At 38.0% G+C, this 23,582-nt stretch overlaps 1 protein-coding gene across 2 annotated transcripts in view; it reads right to left on the reverse strand.

Annotated features, from left to right (window-relative positions):
* Positions 1–23,582, reverse strand: part of LOC134865410 (plexin-B1-like) — a 75,368-nt gene that overhangs the window by 23,586 nt on the left and 28,200 nt on the right. The window contains exons 2-17 of one of the 2 annotated variants that reach the window (XM_063884903.1): positions 19,181–20,048; positions 18,391–18,633; positions 15,994–16,176; positions 12,563–12,691; positions 10,674–10,774; positions 10,454–10,586; positions 9,741–9,897; positions 9,476–9,584; positions 8,365–8,473; positions 6,561–7,328; positions 4,720–4,818; positions 3,891–4,013; positions 2,861–2,954; positions 2,126–2,295; positions 886–1,037; positions 691–796 (exon numbers count right to left, since the gene is read on the reverse strand). In XM_063884903.1, coding sequence (XP_063740973.1) covers positions 691–796; positions 886–1,037; positions 2,126–2,295; positions 2,861–2,954; positions 3,891–4,013; positions 4,720–4,818; positions 6,561–7,328; positions 8,365–8,473; positions 9,476–9,584; positions 9,741–9,897; positions 10,454–10,586; positions 10,674–10,774; positions 12,563–12,691; positions 15,994–16,176; positions 18,391–18,633; positions 19,181–20,038 — 3,534 coding nt within the window. In that variant the 5' untranslated portion in view covers positions 20,039–20,048. Of the gene's footprint in view, positions 1–690; positions 797–885; positions 1,038–2,125; positions 2,296–2,860; positions 2,955–3,890; positions 4,014–4,719; positions 4,819–6,560; positions 7,329–8,364; positions 8,474–9,475; positions 9,585–9,740; positions 9,898–10,453; positions 10,587–10,673; positions 10,775–12,562; positions 12,692–15,993; positions 16,177–18,103; positions 18,190–18,390; positions 18,634–19,180; positions 20,049–23,582 lie in introns of those variants that run through there. The other variant, XM_063884912.1, reaches the window with a different exon arrangement.

Genomic DNA, 23,582 nt, shown 5'->3' on the forward strand with positions numbered 1-23,582 from the left:
CTAAACCCCCAGAATTAAAATAGTAGTCTGGTTCTGTTAACATTGTCTAATTGTGGCCCTTCAGGATTAGGTTTTAAAACATCAAGGGATCCCCGCTCTGCTTTTAACTTATGATCCCGGTTGAACCCTCAGTTCTTCTGGTACTGGCCTTTGAATCGTTCTTAAAATCAACACAAAAAAAGGCGGCAGAGAATGTTTATAATTTAAGAGACAACTCAAGACTAACATTTTGATTTGGCTTTTAATTGAATTGTATTTATGATGATTTCATTCTTATTTTAAATTACATTTATAACTTTTTTGGTTGTTTTTTAATTTAATTAAACCTTTTTTCTCTTGAATTGTATTATCTTACTTTATTATTTTCTAAGATTCTTTCTTTATTCAGTCCTGTGTTTATTGACTTGTTATTAATCGATTTAAGTGATTTTCATCAATGACAGTTATGTGTTACTCTATATTTACCTGGGAGTAGTACTGTTTTTCATCATATAATTTATTTGAATTTATTTATGGCTTGTGAAGCATTTTGTGTCACCTTTTCTGTATGCAAAGTGCTATATTGTATAAATACAATAATAAATGCCAAATAAGCCCAAAAAACAAGTCTGATTACATTTACACAGAAACAATACACACATTTGCACTGAAATACATTTTTAAGGCGTGCAGATTTCTACTTTTCTTTACCTGGAATCTGAAGATCTGAGCAGACAGTCCGAGTCCCCCGCCCCTCACTTTGACCGAGGCCTGGCCGCTCTTCTCCCCTCCACTGCTGGTGGTCTCACACACTATCCTACAGAGTGAGGACATGATAATGTCACAGTTAGAAAGAGCTGGAGAAGTTTTAGCAGCAGTTTATGCTTAGGTTAAGTCTCCACTTACCTAGAGGAGACTTCATATCTGCTGCTGATCACGCTGCAGGGGACCCCCGCCACTGTGACAGAGTTCTGGATGTCTTCAGCTCTCTGGCCCAGGTTTGAACCTGAAATGGTCACGACTGTGCCCCCCTCTACGGGACCGGACACCGGGTCCAACTGGAAGACAACAGGAGCAAACAGATTGAATTGAAATCCTGTCTATATGTTGTCTTGGTCCAACGTTAGGCCTCACATGATAGCATGACCTCTAGTAGGGATCTACTATTTAGCACATGGTTCAATACAAAATCAAATCAAAATACATTTTATGGAAATAGGTTTAGGATGTGGTTGTTGACCAAATACAAACTGAGAGGCATTTGTTTATTGGTTTATTTGCCTCAGATCTTTCCTAGCAAATGCAATCAATTCTGATGCTTAGTCCCTTTAATATAAGTTTGGAAATAATGGATTACATGAAACAGGATTATGCAATCAGGATACAAAAAAAAGGTAACTGTATTCCCTTACAGTTACAAACAGTTGGATTAATGTTACCTTTTTTTAGAAATGTGGATTACTAGCAGGATTACAATGTAACAATACATTTCAAAAGAAACTCTACATACAGCGCCGGAGAAAATTAAGAGACCTCTGCAGCATTATCAATTTCTCCAGTTTTACCATTTATAGGTATGTCTTTGAGTTGCATGTTTTTATTTTTATTTTATTGTATTCCATAACTACTAACAACATTTCTCTCTGTTGGAATTCAACAGACACTGGAATAGGTGCCATACATGTAGAGATAAAGATTTAAGAAAAACGTCTGTTCATTTTTTCATCGAGTCTACTTTCATTCTTTATTATTTTAAATGTCTTTGTTTTAAAAGCAGCAGATGGAAACCTTAACATGTCAACCAAACGCTGTGTTTGATTCATGTATTAAACTAAAAGAGCATTTGCTAACTTGCTGTTACCCCCCCCTCTGGCAGCAGTGCATTGCATTTCTTGTTCTGCTGGTTATTGTCGGGTTTTTCCTAATTTGCATGGCAGTTGGCCATAGTCTAATGTAGGAGGCAATACAATGACCACATCAACCAGTCCCACAGTCAAAATCAGACGACAATTCAAATCATATTGTGCTTGCTTTTTTCCATGACAGTGACAATAACAAATAATGACATGCAGAATTGTTTTTATTCTACCCTTTTTCTAATTGTTCCTGCTTTTGCTCTCAAACATCCAAGTCTTTTAGTGCTTACAAAGTGAATGACGGGTGCAGGACAGGAGTCTTTGACGTCCTCGTTGCAGGAGTCCTGAAACATGCAGCGGGAGCCGGCAGCCCCCCCGCACCACACACAGCCGTACTTCGGGTCGGCTGTTCTACACCGGCTGCAGTCCGACCGCCCCACTGAACAGTTGAACAGCGTAACTGAAACAAGGAATAAAACGAATACATCAATATATGTAACAAAACATACTCAATAGTCTTGGGGATTACATGTAAATGAATTAAGTACGGTAATCAGAATACAAAAAAAAGGAAATCCCTTACAGTTTCATATAAAAAATCATAATCTGATTACTTTTACATATACAGGCAGGTTTTCCTATTAATAAAATCATTTTTGAAGCTACTTTTCTTGGTTTCTTCTTTTCCAAGGTCAGATTGAGACATTGAGTTCATCCAAAAGTAATAATAATAATAATAATAATAATAATAATAATAATAATAATAATAATAATAATAAAAAATCATTTTATTTATGAGCACCTTTCAAAGCTCTCAAGGACACCTTACAGAGCATAATTAAAAACAACCAACAAAGCAGGTCAAACAGTAGTTTGAGACTTTAAAAACAAAGACTTAAAAACAACAATCAGTTTGGAGGTATTATCATATAGAATACGCCAGTTTAAAAAGGTGGTTTTCAGGGAAGATTTGAAGGCAACAGAAAGTAATCAGGAAACATCACTTTGAGTTTGTGGTTACTCACCATACAGATCGTCAGCGCTGTCGATCAGGAAGTGGTTTTTCCTCCTCACGTTGATCATCGCTGGGTATTCCTCCATTAAGGCAGAATAGGCGTACTGAAAGGAGAAAAGCAAAGAACAGTCAATACAGAACAAATTACAATATGGATGTTATGCCTACCATGTTCAATCCAGATCTGGCTCTGAGAGATAATGAAACACACTGCTGGAAACAGACGTGTGTGATTAAGACACAGCGGATAATGGATGTGTTTAATACGCTGGCAAAAATGATGTTGATTATGACCTTTCCTTATTGTTGAATTGTTTTGATTTACATTTATGAATTTATGAATGCTGCCAGGCGGGTGGAGTTTACTCTGTCAGATACAAACAGACAAGGAGGTTGTAGTTGCTGTTGTAGTTGTGGTTTAATATTTACCTAAAAATTGTTTTTATTGCTGGTTCATAATAACCAAAGGAGTATTATATAATACAAAAATAGATCAGGGTTATTGTACTTGATATAGAAAACAAATAATGTTATAATAATAATATTTTTTGGAGGGAATGAGGCACATTTACAAGAAAAAACGTTTCTGCACAATAAATCAATAAATCTCGAACATTATGAAGTAATTGATTTGCAAGAATTTATGTATTTGTATCTGGTAAAGAATACTTGAGTTGCTATACAAGACATTGTATATCTCTAAATATTTATAGTATCCTCAACGGAAAAGTAATTTAAAGAAAATGATGTATTAGAAATTCATATATTTCAAAACGTTATAAATTAGCCTGGATTATAATCTCTTGGTGTGCTTTGTTAAAGAGGCCTGGAAACATTTCATCAGTTGAAAAGTCAGTGTTGTTTCACATTGCATATCAATATCTAGTTTGTCTCACTGTATGATTTAGTCATCAATATTACATTTTTGGGGAAATATCTTCAAGGTTCTGAAAATATGTTTTCAATGGTTTAAAAAAAGCCAAGACTGCAGAGTAAACACACACAGAGAGATGAGTCCCTGTAATGGCATATGTTCTGACCTGGTGGGGTTGGCAGGTGATGGAGAACACTGATGGTTGTGTAGCATCCAGCTCCACCGAGGCCTCCACCACCACCGACTGGTTCTCGATATCCAACACACACTCGTAGTCCAGATTCTCATCCTAAAGTACGCAGACACACACATTATAGCATGTTGTTCTTTGGCAGTACGGTAAAGGGTGAACATAGATTTTGTTTTGATTGTCACAGTCATTTTTCTAATTTCAATTAAATAAAAACAAGACACTTAACATGATAATGCCCTTTTTCTGAGGCAATAATTATCATCCTTAATAACGGTTTGCCACAAAAACCTATGATGGCATAATGGGGCAATTTCAGTTTAGGAGAAGTAAGTAAATAATAACATTGGGGGAAAGGAGTAATATCCTGAAGAAAAACTCCAATCAACGAAATTAAAGTCTAAAGTTTAACGGAAAAAATTGTGATATTTACTGAGATTTTTTTACAAACATTAACTATTATTTAAATACAAGACTTAATCCAAGAAATCCACACTTTTCTTTCAACATCATTCACTCTTCCAGATTGAAAAAACATATCTTTTTTAGAAATATATAATATGAGCTTTTGTGTCCTGAAAAACTACACTCTACAGAATGTTTGTAAAGTTGCTTTTGTAATTAATGCTGATAAAAAAAACTTGATATACTCAATCATCAAAATTACAATGTAAACAAGTCCCTGAACCTTAAACTGCAGCTGTTAAATAGAGACTTTTCATGTCCAAAGATCATTTAAATAACCTGCATGCTTTAATGTTCCTCTTAGGGCGAGGGGGTGCTGAACTTTGAGTGGCTCCATTACCTGGAAGAGGTGTAGGTGTTGTCCCAGCAGAGTCACCTTCCTCTCCACGTTGACAGGAAGCAGAGAGGAATCCTGAACCTTTTCCACACATGGACACTCCTGATGACACATTATGAATCCTTAGTCAGAAATATACATTATATACAGGGACATGAACCTAAATCCACTTTAAAAGATTCCTGTGAACTGTGTCCATTATATATTCATGGACATGAATTATATGATTGTCTTACACTAGATGTTTGAATATTTATACTTGAAAATGTATCCTAGTAAAAAGTTTGTTCCCCAACTTATTTCACAGATAAAAATAAATAAATAAAATCATTTATCTACGTTTTTTTTTTTTTATAATCACAGGAGGTATAATTGAGTTTTCATGTCACAATGTCTAAGATTAAAAAACTAAATCAAAGTATATAAAGTGTGAAAATTCTCTAAAATTCAAATGAGAAATTTCACCAATCATTTTGAAAAGTATATTTATATTTTGTCAAGGACTTCAATCGCTTTTCCTCAGCGTAAAACAAGAAAATCAGCTGCAAAAAATCATTCTGCCCTGACAAAACATTCCAGGTAAATATCTGATGCACCTCAACTCATCTCTGATTGATATACTGGAATAAAAAGGTGCATTTTGTAATGATTTACAGAAAATCCAACAGGGGAAAACCTACCCTAACTGATACCTAGCCTAGCAACTATACTGACGCAGGAACAGCAAACAAAACATGAAACTAAAATGAAGCAACAACTAAGAGGTCATTACCACAGAAACACACCTCAGCGATGGGAGACATGCAAGTAAATCATAAGGCCTGCAGGAGAGCATAAAGCTGTCTTTGGGTGACATGAACAGAATGATACGGAGAGGGTGTGGAATATTCAATCGTTCTTGTCAGGAAAGTGCCTCGGATTTATCAGTTCTGTCCTTGCACAGTGACTTTGTGTCAGTCATTTCCCTTCTCATTTACAAGAGAGCTAATAAAGACAGTAGCAATACAAGTTTGGTACGCACTATTTTGCATTGTTTGTATTGATGAACAATAAGTCCTAAGTAGATTTACTGAAGGTATTTACTGTAGATACTTGAAAGACATTTTTACTTTAGATAGTATGTGAGAAATCAAGAGAGAAATTAATAAACTAATAAACACTTTGATATATAATGCCGGTTGGACAACTGAAATGCTCGCGGCTCCAGAGTTGACAGAGTTTTTTATAGTATTAATTAATTTATCAATCAATTATGTACTTGTATTTGAGTTTTCTAATTTAGTTTTATTTTATGTTCTTTCATTAATCACTTATTTATTGTATTTAAATATATTGTATCATATTTTTGTTGTTTTATTAGTATATTTATGTTTACATTTGTACTACTTTAAAGGTTGTTTAATAGTTCAAATGTAATTTAATAAAGTTTATGTAAATATTTGTATTTTAAATGTTGCTGGATCTTTAACTAGAACCTTTCATGTATGTGCAAATATATAGATAAAACAATATACATTTTATTGGACATTCTACTTATTATGTTTATATAATGTTTATATATATTTGTCAGACAGTTTATAGATACTTTTATCTTCATGGTCAACTGTATATTTTCTACTCTCTAATGCCGATTTGATTTCTGTTTTGAGACGATTCTATTTTAGAATTGTTTATTTCTGCTCTTTTAATTTCTAATTATGTGCAATGCCTTGTTTGTTTTTTAGTCATTTTTTATGTTGCTGCAACACATTTTTTCCCAGTTTGGGATCAATAAAGTACATCTTATGTTTTAAACATTTTTTTTATTATTTAATCCGTTCTTCACACGTTGTTTCAGCACTCACCAGGAAGTAAGAATCAGAGGAGGAATCTGATTGGTAGTTATCTTCAGATTCAGAGTGTGGCTCAGATAAATAGGTTCTAAATATGTCGGGGGTTTGTGTGACGATGAGCGGCATTTCTCTGGTGCTCGACTCTGCAATGGAGGAACCTGGAGCAGAATCCACCTCGGACACTTCCTCCTCCTTCTCCCAGGGAGCTGTCTCGATCTCTGTCTCACTCTCTGCAGCCTCCGTATGGTCCCTGAGATGCAGCTCTGTGAGAGGAATCACATCACTGGAGCTGGTGGAGCTCACATCAGAGTACGCCGCTTCCTCAGACGGCTCTAAATACCCCACATTGGAGTCTACATAACCACTAGTGCTGCTGGGTAATGTAGTTTGGGGAGTTTCATCAGTGATATTCAAGGTTTCAGCCTCATCATCCTCTAAAAAAGCTCCTGTAGTGCTTCCATCCGTCGCCCCCCAACCTCCTGTGATGGGGGTGTGTGTGGTGGTGGCCTGGCTGAAGACCCTGACAAAGGGGGAGGTTGTTGCCAGCGTAAGGGGGGAGGTGGATTCAGCTTGAAGGGTGGTGGGCGGTGTCACTGTAGTGGAAGTTGTAAGGACAGCTGCTGTGGTGGGAGTGGGTGTCTCTGCAGGTGGTGGCTCTGTTGTTGTTGTTGTTGTTGTTGTTATGCTTGTTGTTGTTGTTGTTGGTGTGGTTTTAGTTGTTGTCGGGACGGTGGGAGGTAAAGTGGTGGGTGGTGGGATGGTGGGTGTAGGCGGTTTGAACTTGACGATGGGAGAAGCACAGAGGAACATGCAAGAAAAGGGGACGACAAGAAAAAAAAAGCAGGGGGAGGAAAAAATTAGGATAACACATAAGGGTAACACAAGGAAGCAACTTATGAATAGAAAAAAGAAAATCATGGTAAAAACAGTACTACCACAAACACACATGCAGGGACTCATATGTAAACAATATGATGCATGCTCCCCAACAAATCTGACCTTTTAATGCTCTAAAATCCCATTTCCACACACTGTTTTCTTTAATACATTCTCAGCTATGTACACCTAGCTCACAAATTATGTTTTTCGTGAGTCAAACACAACTGTCTTGCAACAAATCTTACCTTTATGAAGGATGCAATGTTTTTTTTAAAAGGTGCTGATTCAAATGTGTCTTATATTTTACAGGAAAACTATACAGCTCCAGAAAAAATGAAGAGACCACTCTAATTGTTCTTAAAACTTGATCTCTACATGTATGGCAGCCATTCCAGTGTTCGTTGAATTCCAACACAGAGAACTTGTCAGTAGTTTATAGAAACAAGAGAAAATAAAAACATTCTTTACACAATAACATAAATAATAAAACAAGAGACAGTTTTAATGCTGAAGTCTCTTAATTGTTTCCACAGCTGTATATATTGAGACGTTTTCATCAGATAACGACAGGGTATTTTATCCATTATGTTGCCATATTTGGTTCTCTTTTCTGTCTCTACTAAGTTTTTATTCTTTATTTTTATTTTTTTATCTGTTCCTCGTTGATTTTCAGGTTGTTGCCAAAACAGCAACAACATCCAAGAAACTTAACAAGGGTTTGAAAGATTTTCTATCAGATAAACTTCTCTTGTAGATTAGTCATGGAAAATCAAGGTAAAAGTTTAACCCTTTGGCATTCTTTACTAGACAGAACATGTTCGGTGAACGTTGAACATAGACGGGACACGATGTTGATGCCAAACGATACATTGTGCAAGTCTAATTAGATTGTATACACTTTTTTTTATGTTTCCTTCCTGTTTAAATATAGACTCACATTCTGGTTGTAGATGGTGACTCCTCGGCTGCAGATGTGTGTGTGTGTGCAGACGTGCTGGTGGATGCACCAGTTACACCCCCAGCGGCTGCTTACACACCCTTGGCATCTAGCAGAGCACACGGCAGAGGGACAGGCAGAAGAACACAACAAATCATGACGGAAATTAGCGGCAATTGAAATGTTACAACACTTTCTCGCAATTTGGTATTCCTACAGAACTACAGTATATTTATTTAATATAATGTTGCAGAGGTCACAAGCTGAAAACAACTTGGTAGATAGAATTTATATTTCTAGATTTGCATAACTTAGTTTAATACATTTTGGTGAATGGATACAACTCAAATACAAGTAAAATAATGGTAAATAAACAAGAATAATGCAATGATTTTGTAGTACGGACAAACCAAAGCAGGATTATTTCACAGACCATCTTATGTTATAATAATGTTGTAAAATGATGAATACATTAATAAATTGGTTCAGACCTTGGTTTTCAGATTTGTTTATAATTGTTTTTTTTTAAATTTATTTCATAATTTGTTACTTTTATTACATTTTAGATATTTTGTAAAGTTATTGCACAAATTAACAGATTTTTTTTAGATCACTCGCATTTATTATAATATTAATTTATTGTTGAATCTTGAAAATCTCAATATAATCTGGAAGCAACTTTACTTGATACATCAAATATGCAGTTCTGAGATAACCAAAAATATTTTGGTATGGTACATGACAACTCTTAGTTTACAATTCTTATAGCTTTATTCTGTGGCATAAACATTTTATTTGTGATTGTTTTGTCCGTATTTCCCCAAACATCCACAAAGTAGAAGAACTATGGTACAATGTATGAAACTAATCTAGATTGTATTTTTATCTTGTGCAATATTACAATGGATTCCTTCAATTGTATATGCATGATCTATATGTGTTTTCCAGCATAGATTTAGGGTCTTTTCACAAACTTAGTATTAGATAAGATTTGTTAATAATATGTGTTAATTGATGGGATGTATGTGTGTGTGTGTGTGTGTGTGTGTGTGTGTGTGTGTGTGTGTGTGTGTGTGTGTGTGTGTGTGTGTGTGTGTGTGTGTGTACTCACGGTCTGCGTCCAGAGAGCTGTTGGACCAAGCTGCAGTTGTAGAAAGTGAATTCTGTTTCTGCCACCGTCACGTTTGTAAAGCGCAGTGACAGGGTCACCATCACAAACTCTAAATTGGAATTTTAAAAAAAGGGGTCAACATCAAATTATCTAACCACCTTCTCATTCTCTTTCCTCAGTCCTTTCACACACTTTAGTTTATTTTGTATATTTTTCAAATATTTTGTTGTGGGTACAATTGCTGGCCAAATCCATAGACACTCACCATCTCCAAGACCAATGGGAGGCAGTCGGCTGGCATCGGGGGTGGGGCATATCACACCAGCGTCAGTGACTGACGCAGGAACTTCTGTGTCCTGGAAGAAACAAGAGTATGCCTCTCCTTTTGCCAGGCTGGGGAGGCCCTCTACTGACACTTTGATCTGAGGGAGGGAAAAGGCATAGAGAAGAAAAGAAAGTAAGTGAGCAGGACAGGAGACACTAATTTAAACTACTGTATGAAACTTTTCCTGTTGATAATGTACATAAGGCTTTTATTTTTGTATCACAAGTTTACACACCCAGAACTTGGATAGAGCCAAGTAAAACATGATCGCTCGTTTCGTTGACATACAATAAAAGGCTCAAAGGACTTTTAAAGAGAGAATATTAGATATTCTATCTTCTATCGTTTTGCTATCACTCCATGAATCAGAAAATATAAGGGTTAAAAGGTGCAAATGTGGCAATATCTATTGTGAACTATTGGTGAATTTGTCTGAAAGAAGACATGTAAGCAAAGCAGTATGGCCTTAAGTCTTAAAATGGACCAGTGCAAGAAAAGACAATAGTTTGCTTGTAGTTTCTTCGCTGCAATTGATCGTGTTTTATATAACTAAAACTCTAATAGATCAGATGGAGAGATTAAGAAAGAGCTATATAGTAGTCTATTATTGTGCATTACTCCCATCTGTTCCCCACTCTTCCCCCCTACATTACATCAGTTTTCTCCCCGCGACTGATGTTGTACTGGCTGAGGTGCTGAATACTGAGGCACTGCTGCATCTGGTTGAAGCTCCACAGCCACTGGCCCTGTGAGGAGCCTCGCTGGCACTCCCAGCGCTGGCCACACCTGAAAAAACACAAGGAGGTAAGAAGGATGAAGAAAATAAGTAGACGGGGATGCATGAGAACATTCAAAGCAGCCCCACTGACTCACCGTCCCTCCAGGACACACCAGCCACAATAGGGGTCTTTCGCAGACAGACAGGACTGACAGTCAAGGTGGGCTCCACATTCTGCCACTGGACGCTTCTCTACCTAAAATATACAAAATAAGTGAGGGTAAGTATGTGAAGGAAGACATATATGGATAACCTGTATACAAGAATCAAGGTATAATATGGCTGACATAATGAATGGCATTAACTAGTTATTCATGATAATTGCCTTCATGGTAGCTATGGTAGATTGTATGGAAATAAAATACACACTAATTGTGTGACTAACTGAAAAGCAATATAGTAAACAACTAGACTGCTAATTAGCAAGGCTATTTTAGCAATAGCCTTTCTGAGCTTCAAAATTCAAACTTGCTAAATGAGCTCATCTATGCTAGGTAGTTGACTTCCTAGTAGACTGGTCTAAGCTACAAGTTAAAAATGTATTTTTTCAGCTACTAATGACACTGTTAAGGTCTTAGCTTTAACTTTTTACGTTATTTATTTGAATAATTTCTTCTTTCAATTTGTTGTGCTTAGAATGTTCAAGTTTAATCCTGCTAGTTACCTATAATTTGCTAAATTAGGTTATAATGCTAATTTACTGCTAATTCCAAGTAGTCGAAAGGTTACTAGCTTACTCACAGATATCTAGCTAGCTTAAAATCATGCAAATAGTTGAGTTTTAAAGTTCTCTTGATAAATAAAAGTTTAAGAAATACAAAATAGGTAGTGGTGGTAATATGTTTGTCTTTTTTTCATTTAGTACCCAGTGAAACAGTTGGTTTCATAGTATTTAATTGTTCTAACTTTTGCCTAGTTATGTTTATAGCATTATTGGCATTATTATGGTTAACTATCTTTGCTTAGATTCCTCAAAATCATTTTAACTTGAAAGAAATTACATTTAAATTGGTTAAACACATTTGTAGCTTTATGACAAAGCAATGCTTGTTATCCTAATTATTGGTTTTAACTGAATGAATGTTGAATATCACTGGAGGCTACAGGTCTACATTCAAATCAAGATGTTCAGTATGCGACACAAGCCATTCAATGTATATACTGACAGTTTCCCACATTCATCCATCAGCATGTATGGCTACCCACACAGGCACTCTGTTGGGAGTGTGCCAATACAATAGACGCCACTTTCTCTGATCAATACCATTGTTATGTCAGACTTTACCGCTCCAGCTGACTGTTGTGCCCAAAACACTGGGGTTAGTGACCTTTGACCTCAAACAGCCAGCTGGCCTCTTTATTTCCTCTTATGTTCTTTGCCTCTTATTCTTTTATCCTATTTTTTTTATGAAAGGGACACAGCTTGAGGAAGTATCAAAGCCTGACAAAACTCTGACAAACGATAAATTGTCTAACTATGAATGACAAGCAATGTTCAGTCTTGTGCAAGGAGACATCTGCGGTGAGTCTGTGAATGGATAGACGCACCAAGAAGGGTATTGCTGTTTGTAAGCTACATCTGTCGAGTAGTTCAAAGAAAAAGCATACGGAAAATTGTGAAAAAAATATCTGCTGGACTCCATACTGTGTTTTGTTTTAAACACAAATGAAATACACCAGCTCAAACTGTCCAAAACGACATCAGTGTTTTAGGAGGTTCTATGTTTGTAATTTATAATATTCAAGTTGTACATTTAAGAGAAAAAAAATTGAGATATTCCTTAAGGTTAAAAGGTAAATTCATTTGAATTAACTCACAAATAAAACAAAAAGAGTAAAAACAAACATTTGAGAAAAAAAACCTTGTACATGTTTATTTTTGGGTAAAGGAACTTTCTATTTGCAAGGTTGGATCAACCTCATTTCCCTAAAACGACCCTATGAGCAACTGTACAACATAATGCTAGTTAATTTGAATTCTTACAGTAGTTTTGGTCATGATGTAGATGTGCGCTCCATTCTGGTCCAATAAGAGGTCACTGTTAATGGGGGAGTTGGGCTGGATCGTCGTGTTTGCATATACCTCCACCCGGCCATCTTGGCCCAGATATACCTGTAAAATTACACAAAAACATCAACAGACACTTAGAAATCTATCTATAAACGATGTATATAATGCATATGACTTAAAAGAGACTTGGTTAACTCCTCACACTGCCAAGACTAAAATAAAGAGCCGATAAAAAAAATAATGCGAAAAGGAATATCTTGTTCAGTTTCCAGCTCCAGGGCAAATCAAATCACACTTATGCAGGATCGCAGGAGAAGTGGCCATGAATGTGATTATGGCACAGTCAAATCTAATATGAGTCACAGGGAGACACCTCTGGCTTAAGTGATTCCCAGGCCCTCAAACTCTCATGTTACCTCATGCTAATGAGATTAGCAGAGGTTTTCATGTCTCTTTCCAGAAGGCTCTCACTTGATCACTATGAACAGGATGGAGAATCAGTTGGCCCATTAGGAGGATGCACTCAACACATAATGGCAAGGGAAGTAGCCGAGTAGAGCTTGCTACTTGGAAACATTTATGCAGTTTGTCATGACGCATGTCAGGTTTTTTAAAGAATGCGATATTGAATATGAGAAGCTGAGTGACAGCTGTATGGGAGATTAAGCTAGGTAGACAAACAGGAAAACATCAACTTTTAAAAAGACCCCTTATGCTTTTTGGGGTTGTCCCTTCCCTTAAGTGTTGTAAGTTCTATATGTTTTTTGTGTATGGATGAGATCAATTGCAGTAGCCCTCCAACACTCCCAACCTTCCTGAAACACCTCAATTGGACTCCTTACTTCACTTCTGTAACATCACTATGTAGCACTCGCGCTTCTTTTTGCTAGCGCTACACATTGTTTGTGATAGGCTCAGGGTATGGGACAAGCACTTGATCAAACATAACGGAGCCGGTCAGGTAACCAATCAGAGCAGACTGAGATCTGGTTTCAAAGGGAGTTACAAAGTGAACCTGATATTCAGATGATAAGTTGAATACTGGACACCACTTGTATTAAATCTTGTTCGAAAAATCTACTCTAAGATTTTAAAAATGACTACTCATAACACAGCAGGGAGACTAAGTCACCAAGTCTCTTCTTGAAACAGTGATGATATTAATCTAGCTCACCATTATTTTCCATATTTTTAGTGAACACGCTCCATCCCAGCCCAAGGTAATGTCTTTGATGGTGTTGTTTTGTCAGGACAAAGAAAACACTGCTCTGTATTTGACAGTTAACTGTTAACTCCTCGTTGGCTTCAATACAGCACCTAACCCCTCGTAAACACAGTTCGGTTTTTTTACAGATTCAACAGACAATGTTTTTCTTTCTAATCAGGCGAATCAAATGGTCAGAGCTGAGCCAAGTTTCAACCTGCTTCCAACTGCTGTGCTTCTAGCTATGGCTTCATATTTAACAGAACTTATCAGGTAGGAAAAAGGTGACAAGGATCACTTGTCAGAGTCACTTAAGCACAAATTCATGTCTAACAATGTGTTTATGTTGGCATGCATATAAATTAAAACAATAACACTGTGTTTGGGAAGTTTTGTACATATTCATATTAATGTAATACAGCTCCGGAAAAAATAAAGAGACCCCTGCAGCAGTTTTTCTGGTTTTACCATTTATACTTATGTATTTGAGTTCAATGATATATATATTTGTATTATTGTGTTTTATAAACTACTGACAACAGACACTAAAATGGCTGCCAAACATGTAGAGATAAAGATTTAAGAAACATTTGGAGTGGTCTCCATTTTTTCCGGAGCTGTATTATCTGTGTTATCTTTTTGTAATTATTTTTCAAGACCGATCCTTATCAATAATTGTCTTAAGTGTGCATGTCCAATAGAGTTCAACTATGTTATGATGCGGGAAGTCATACCTACAATATCCTTGAGTACAAATTGGACGAATAACTATATCAGGTGGAAAGTTGTTGTTTTTAGACTGAGCCAAGTCAAGTCTCAACCTGCTTTTGTGCTTAACTGAACTAACTATCATCTAACTGTGGCTTTGTGTTGACAAGCGGTTGATCAAAAATAACAGAGCTTGTCAGCTAACCAATCAGAGCAGACTGGGCTCTGGTTTCAAAGATGGCTATAAATATTAACCTAAGAATTAGCATAATGGGGCCCCTTTAAATTGCAAGGATTCACATTATTTCCAAATGCCTACCCTTGGGGTTACTGAAGTTTAGAATTGTTTTAATCTTACACATAGATCCAACTTAGTCATTACACAGCAGACACTCTGAGCCAACTATCATCTAACTGTGGCTTAGTGTTGTACAAAAAAGTGTAACGGTCACCTAAGCACATATTAATGTCAAACAAAAATGTTTGTGTTGGCAAAACAGATTAAACTTCTCATCAAACTCTAGGAATGTAACGGGACAGACACATTTTCAGGACACTCCTTTGGATGGACTGTACAGAGGCCCTTCTTTCTCCCAAGTTAAACCAGGAACTCCAAATACACCAGTATGAAGTTTAAAATGTGCCATCATGTGTGGCCTTTCACACACACTCTCATGCACAGAGTCCTGTATCTGGATGCTGTGGAATTTGTCCTGCTGCGATAATCCTGTTACAATAGCTTACTTCAGATGGCTACATGGAGTGCTGCTTTGATCTGCTACCTAAAAGCACTATGTCTGACTCTATGTCCCCACCTCTCTATATCACACATCAAACACACACACACATACACAGCAAAACAGAGCTACTACCAACACCTTGAATTTTAGTACAATCAGATCTATGGAGATCTTTTTAGAAAGGTGATGATTTGTGGAAGTTTTGGAACAATATTCCTCTAAAAACAGTACTCAGATCTGGACAAACATGGAGAAGCTAAAAAAAAACAAAACAAAAAAACAACCAGCCCTAAAAAATGTAACACTGAACTTTACAGAACAAAAGCCGAAAGTATTGGGCATGGGATTATGGTGGTATGCTGGTTTGTGTGTGTTGGAACACTGTTGGAATGACTAGAATCAGGTGTGGTTGCATTGTGATGTAGAAGAAGGATATGGGAATTGGCACAGACTGGGAAATTGCTGGGAAATGATCCATGGACATCCTTTGAAGGATTATGCAGGAATAACTGCTGGGGCAGGGTGTGTCAGCATCACAGTATTGGGTAAGCTCTATTGGTGTGCATGAGATATTGGGAAACAGTGTTAAATTATATGAAATTGGCTGATAAATCTGAATTTTTTCCATGACACGCAGATCTTTGTTAACCCTATGATGTGTCCAGGGCGTCTCTAACCTAGTGCATGCTGGGGCAGGCCTGTAGTCAAAAGAAACTACCACAAAATTCAAATGACGTCATGGGATGAGATACCTTGTGCAGAGTTCCTTTGGAGTCTCCGAGGAAGGCGATGCTGTGCCCCTCTCTGACACTCACAGCCACCGCAGTGAGACGGGCGAATGAGGTGTGCCACACGGCTTTGGCTTCCAGCGGTTCCCGGCTCGCCATTGGACTGGGGGTGTGGTCGGAGCCGCAGGCATATGCCTTGAGGGTGTTCTAAAAGATAACAAAGAAGGTTTTAATTATTTTATTTAGAGTTAATTATTGAGTTTGTGTGCATATTCCAACCAAGAGGCACTTGTCTGAAAAGTAAAGCCAACGCAGACAGTGTTTTGTACCTGCATTCAATAAGAGTTTAATAAGAGGAAAAATTGTATAGAAGTCTATGAAAAAAAATATCCTTTTATTTTGATGTAACATTGAGTTAACATTTCCTGATGCGTTTATTTGTGATTGACTAGTCCCTGCCACTGCATTCTTTAGAGGTTGGTTGTTCTTAAACATCTCTACATTATACTTTAACTTTACTTTTTAGCTAGTACATTTGGTTTTAAACATGTTTTTTTTGTAGGCAAAAGTAGCAATCCAATTGAAATCACAGTTAAGGTGAATTATGTATGCACCTTCAAAATTAAGCAAGCTAATGCTAACTTAAACTGCCAACTGAGCGTGTAATATATGCTAATGGAACAAGGCTCTCTTGGGCAGCGCAGTTCCCTAACTCCATCCTTGTGTCCATATATGGTCACTTCTTGCTTTTAAAGAAACAACATTGAGACGGCCAAAATACCAAACTAGAGTTTTTAAAATGATGTTTTAAAATGTCAACAAAACAAAAAGGTAACTCTTTGTTGCTATGTCCGCTTCTCTCCTAAGAGTAGGATTTTAACAGAATGCTTTCCGATTACCAGTGCTTCATTGATCTTAACACAAACACCTAAGCTTCACACTAACAACTTCATAGTCATGTCTTTCAATTAGTCCTCCATTCTTTCCTACCATTGCCTCAGAGCCTTTGAATCCTCTTAATTCACAGTAAGAGGATTGCACCACAGATTAAAGCAAACTCATACGACACAGCCAGCTTGCTGTTTTGGTTGTGCAAAACAACCACCCTTAAGCTTGTTTTCTGTGTCCAAGCTGTACCTCAACATAATTGGCCCTGAAGCAGGAAGTAGAATAGGAAATATATTTTTTAGTCTACTAAAGAGTTTGTTTATTAGAGAAACAAGATGTCTTATCATGAAAACATCCTCTCTATATTTAATCATCTCTCTGTTTCTTTCAGCATCTCCTTTTCTTCCTCTGTTATTTTATTTTTTCTCTTTACCGCTTTGAGTGCTAGTCTTCTGCCCGATGCCCCCCCCCCCTCTCTCTACCTTCTTATGTCAGTATTTCTTTCTTTTTTTTAACTCCTACCCTTCCCTGTCAGACCTCATTAAGCAGCAGCACAGCTGATTCAGGGTTAGCTTGGTTTATTGATCGCTAACGATCCCATTAAATGGTTCTGAAGCCTGCAGGACCTGAGTAGCAGGGCAGCAAAGGGGTGGGGGGGGGGGGGACACTGGAGGGCTGCAGCTGGGCAAAACTACTCCTAACGCATCTGAGAATCTTGGGATTTCTTTTAAATGAGGTCCTCATTATAATGCCTTCATTCTTCCTGTTACTAAGCTTAATCCTCTGTTCCCAAGGTATACTTTCTGTTTTGTCTTTTTGTGTCCATGAAACCAATTGAGTCAATATACTCAAGGGACATAAAGACAGCAGGATATACTTTATCCTGATGTATAGCACTTATGTTTGTACTATAGAGCCAGTAACAAGCACTCAATGCAGACAAAAGTAGAATTACCGCTTGACGGTTGTATACCACCGAGAAACATTCAAAATTCAGTTTACTTCCATGCTTTCTCAAAATGGCATTAGGTCATCATCTTATCCCATTAAACCTTTGTGTGAAATTCTCATAATTAGCATATGAATGGTTGAGTAATGGCTAAAAACATGTTTTGTGAGGTCTGATGATATATCCTTGGGTCTAAGTGGACATTTGACCCAAAATTTGAAAAAAACCCTCAAAGCAGCTACAAATGATGTCGTGTTTACAAGAATAGGAAAGATTTAAGGCCATGGTGACCTCGACCTTTGACCATCAAAGTCTTCTCAGTTCATTTGTAAGGTCAAGCGGAGGTTTGTGCCATATGTCGAGAAATTCCTTCAAGGCATTCCTGAGATATCCTGCTCACGAGAATGGGATGGACAGACAACTCGAAAACATGATGGCATGCAATTCTGAAAAGTAGACCAAAGAGATACTTTCATATGAGCATGTTATTAGCAAAGCAATTGTTATAAAATACTAATTTGGGCTGATGTCGATGCCTAAACACGAGAACATTAACCTACTTTCTTCTTTTTCTGGATTCTTACCATGGGCAGGTTGGCACAGCTGGACTTGACCTCGTACTCTATATACGCCACCTCTCCTTTTCCCTCCACCCGGCCGTCCTGGGTGTAGCAGAGGTCACGGGTGGAGTTGATATGTCTGTCCAGCTCCTCCAGTGGGTAGACGCACAGAGCCGAGGCATCCAGGGGGTTGTTGTTTGTGAAGCCGGCACGGGTGGAGAAGACTCCCAGCAGATCCTCGCCTTCCTGGTCTCCACCTTGTCCCACCTGTTGCAACAAAAGGCGTGGGAGAAACTTGAGAAAGCTAAACACAGCCATGATGAGAGTGATCTTGAGGTAAAAGCAACATTTCACACTCTATAACCAAGGAACTTGAATTGCCGCTCCCTACAACAAAAATGTTAAAGGTCTAAACAAATGTATTCTGATTCCAATTTCTTAAAACCCATAAATCAGTAACTTAATCAAAGTATCACAATATTAAAGTAATGTAACTTGGTTTCTTCCCTTTATTTTAATTGATTTGAGTAGCCAAATATGCACAAGAGAAAATAAAAGAAATACTAACATGTTGCGTTTTTTCTATAATGTATAGCAGAACAAAAAATATAAGTTTTCCGTTTGCAGTAGTATATTTCTTTGTATTTCAAAATTGTAACCCTTCTCATACTGGCCATTTTTACTGAACTGGGAATGTGATTCCTCTTTTTTCTGTACTTGGATGCAATACAACCTTATTGAATTAACACCATTCCGTATATTCCAGTGTTCCCTAAGCCTGCTTATTTTATGATAATATTTAGTCAGAACGTACCTGAGCAGCCTGGAGAAAGTTGTAACTCCTTGAGGAAGAGGATCGGCAGACAAGAGGAACTTCCACATAGGAATAGTAGGAGGTGTCGTCCAGGCACACTCTGGCAGCATACGTCCGGTACTCCCTCGATGTTGACTTGATGTCACGACGGTAAAACAAAAAGTAAACATAAGTGCGGCGTGTGAAAGCCATCACAAAATGGTGGTCGTATTCCGACAGACGTCCAGCAACTGCCAGCTTAGCCGTCTCCTCGTAGGAAAAGATGGGTTCTGATGAAAGGTGGCGGGTGGAGATGGGTGGGTGGCTGGCGGTATAGCCCCGCCCCACATACATCACTGTCCTTTCCCCGCCACGAAGCCCCACCACCAGCCCCACGGTTGAAACCGATGGGTCATTGGCGGCGACGTACTGCGTATCCACGGGCCTCTCGGTGGAGAAAACAACTGTTTTGATGGAATTGAGGTTCCGTTTCTGGCAGGTGCCCTGGTGGATGCTACCGCAGGTGATCAGCTCCAATGCCGTCGGATCCACCAGAAGTAGTTTGTTGTGGTTACTGGTTCTTCTCGCCTGGGGACAGTTGAACTCGTTGACTGGGGGAAGGCACTCTTTGCTGTCGCTCACTGGGCCAGTTGCCTCCTCTTGCTCCAACCGGAGTCCGTCCGATCCATCCAGCTGGAAGAGGTGGTCCCTGGCCCCCACATACACCGTCCCCACAGTGGGGTCCGGGTGGAGAACCAGGTGCTGGAATTCAGTGTCATTACGGGAAAAACGAGGGTAGGAGCGACCATTGGCTATGTCAAAGACGATGAGGATGAGGAGGAAGAGCAAGGCGGAGTTCAGAACCTTCCCATGTAGCATGGCAAATATTCTGAGGAAGGAAACAGAGCTGGGTCAGAGGTCGGAACTAGAGGTTTTACATCAACATTCACTAAGGTTAAAAGCTGCTTACCATATAGTTGAGTATAGCATGTTTAAGAGTTTTAGATGGGGCATAGAGCAAAGTTTGATGATCAGAAATATGAAAAACTGTGAAAACAGAAAACTGTTTTGTAATTAAGGATTTAAAACTCAGTGGAAAGAACATTTCTAAACATTTAATTTCATGATAGTAAACTAGTTAAAATTGCCAGACGAGTGGGAAAAGGAAAACAATTCTTTCCCAACTGTTTGCAAAAAACAGACCAATTGTATAGAAGTCTATGAAAATGATTGTTTTATGTGACATGATTGTGATATGGTCTCAAACTAATTATGCTCCGTATTAAACTAGAATAGACCATATTGCAGGGTATGCTTTAGGGCATGGCTACCTTGCAGGCAAATTGATTTGCAAAACATATCTAATACATTGCCTTACTAGAGACAAAGGGAATTGATCATTGATATACGATACAAACGGCACAACTAAACATATTGACTATCCCTGGTCAGTTTTCTCTTTAGATTTATAGACAAATTGCTGGCATTATTTCTAACTCATACAGTTTTCAAGGTTCAAATACAACTTTGAGACTGACATCTTACTATCCATGTTCTTTGTTAAGCCTGGAATCATATCCCATTCTTTCTTCTCCGTCTAAAAACGTTAGCAACACTCAAGATTACTGATCTGATCAAAAGTAAAAAGAAAGAGACAATTGATTCATGATTCAGAGACAGACGGAAGCAATACTCAAGATGAATGTCCCATTATCCTCCATAATGTCACAACATCTACTCCAATATGATTAGTGCTCATAACGCTATGTAGAGTGTTTTCATTGCTATCCAAACAGCAGCAGCCGCAGTATCCCTTACAGCCGCAGCATCTGAAACAACAACTCTCATTTCCCATTTCCACAGCCATCACTCAACACCTCTGAGCAGAGTAGTGTGCGGATACTGAGAGCCTCTGCATTAACAGTTAAAAACGCCTTTAATTATTAAACAGGTTCCTCAGACATTTCACTGACCTCACTGAGAAAGGTCTCACAGAAATAAATAAATACTGTAAACCATAGTGTATGGAGAAAGCTTTAAGCTGGGGATTTGTAAGATATACACAATGACACATACATATTGTAATGAGAAATGTAAATTAAGGTCTGGCAACATCTCCCCCAAGTATTCTTTTTGACCCAGCACTTATAACACGAGAAGTACATTGTGTAAAAGAAAAAGCTAAAACTCAGACTTCTGCTGGTCCTTATGGGGCCAGTAGACAACCTCTTCCTTTGTTTTAGTTTTGTCCATCTGTTATTTGGAGTGTTTAATAGTATTTTAATAATACATGGAAAAAATGTTTTTTCCTACCACTGTAAAAAGGGACATATTATAAGGGAACTTTGGGATTTTAGCCTTTGCAGACCATTTACATGCACAAAAACACAACACACTCCAGGTAGGTGACGGACATGATAGGGCTTCTTTAAAGCCAAAACTGCTTCAGGTCAACCCTTTGACAAACTCAAGGAATTAAGCTACCATAATATTAAACTGAGGCTTTCTAACATTGTCTCTGACCCTAACCATTGCCAAAACAAATATGAATCGGAGATACAGGTGCCCAAATTAGACTGACTCCCTTTGCTGACTCGTGAGTTCAAATCCCAGGTCTTAAAAACGTTGTCTTCATTGTTTGAAAGGTCCTAAATATCTGGGTCCTTGTTGCATGTCTTAAGTATTTGTCCTTGTTGATGTTATAAATTGAGCTGCTGTGATAGAAGAACATTTCAGACAGATATTAAAAAGGCAAATGCAATTTCTGCACCATTACCTTGCCGTTTGAATAGATTGCTCAGATATTATTAATGCAGTGCTATCTCACCTAACTGTCGACCCCCTGGTGCTGCAATCAGGACAAAGACGAGGGATGTTGAAAAAAAGGGAGAATCTGTGTGTGTGTGGGTGTGAATGTGTGTGTACTTGTGCGTGTGTTCATAACCAGGGGGTTATCCAGGAGCAGGTGCATGTGTCTTAGTATGTCTGGCAAGTGGATGAGTGAGTCTCAGGTCTCCGTTTTACTTATTCATGAGCAGAATAAGACGTATAATAAATAATAACCCCTACGCCCACTGTCAGAGGATTTGAATTGGGTGTGTATGTGTGTATGTGTGTGAATGTCAAGAAGAATGGCCAGCACAGTCTGTTAAACAACGCTTGAAAATCCATAGTTGTTTGTGACAGGGGAGGGATAGTCCTCATGAAATATATATACAAAACAAACCAATTCAGTGTGCCTCATGTTTTATTGAGACAAATCTCTGGAGCTCTTAGATACACTTTCTCTTCCGCCACGTTATTGGTGTGGCTTTTACTGAGTAGCTCCACCACTTTCACAGACATGAATGTTCACCTCTGGATGAACTGTTGCATCTCTGGCAATTCCTTATATCTGTAGCACTATATTCAACTTCAAATGTGTCCAATTCTACCAAATACCAGCAAGTCTACGGACACTTAGATCAACCTCCACTGTACTTTGCTTCAAGTGCTGGTTTGCAAATGCTAGCACGTTAGCATTCTAAACACAAAATAGTATTGTATCATGCATGTTGGCATCTTTATTGTGACCACGTTAGTGCTTAGCTCAAAGCCATGCTGTCAAGAGAACAGAGAAGCTAGCACACCGCAAGCTACAACTACAGGATAATGGCAAATGTTAATATATAGCATTATTCGCAACAAGAGAATAGAGTCATCGGACTGATGCAATAAAGACAGTAAAGAAAACAAATAACAATTGTAAGGGTCTTTTCACACCTGAAAGTCTAAACAAAGGTCCAAAAATAAGTTTCATCATTTGGTAACATTTGGTGTACATATGATCCTGCAAGTGCACTATATAATTATTATGTAGGTGCATGTAAGAACTATTCATGACAAATCCTGTTATCAAGACGGTTTGTAGACAGACTCTCCTGCGTCTCTCATACAAACTTCATGAGGGGGTTGATAAGATAGAGTGTTTGCACTGAGCTGATCCCCAAAAGAGTATTGCTACCGTTATAGCATGACAGTAGCATGACAGTAGCCTGCAAGAGCCTGCAAGAGCTTTCTGTACTTCGCTCTGCATAGGCCTGTAGCTACCCTGGCTCCAACATTTTGGAACAATCCCATTGATATCAGCACAGCAGAAAGTCTACACGTCTTCTGCTGAAGCCTGGAAACCTATCAATTCAACTGCACGGCTGTTCCAATTTAAAACACACACAAAAAATGGTGGTAATTCAAATTGTTCGTCTTATTTGAAGCTTTTTGAAGATGATTTCCTTGCAGGTTTCTTGTTGTTTTGATCGTATCTTCAAGGTTGTTGCACTTATTTTAAGACGCTTTTGACAACAGCGTTATATAAATTAAATGTTTTTTTTGTTTGTTACACAGCCGATAGAAATAAATCATTTTACACTTTAAGCACTTCATC

The sequence above is a fragment of the Eleginops maclovinus genome, chromosome 1 (genome assembly GCF_036324505.1).
Source record: "Eleginops maclovinus isolate JMC-PN-2008 ecotype Puerto Natales chromosome 1, JC_Emac_rtc_rv5, whole genome shotgun sequence".
In the NCBI taxonomy this organism is placed as follows: Eukaryota; Metazoa; Chordata; class Actinopteri; order Perciformes; family Eleginopidae; genus Eleginops; species Eleginops maclovinus.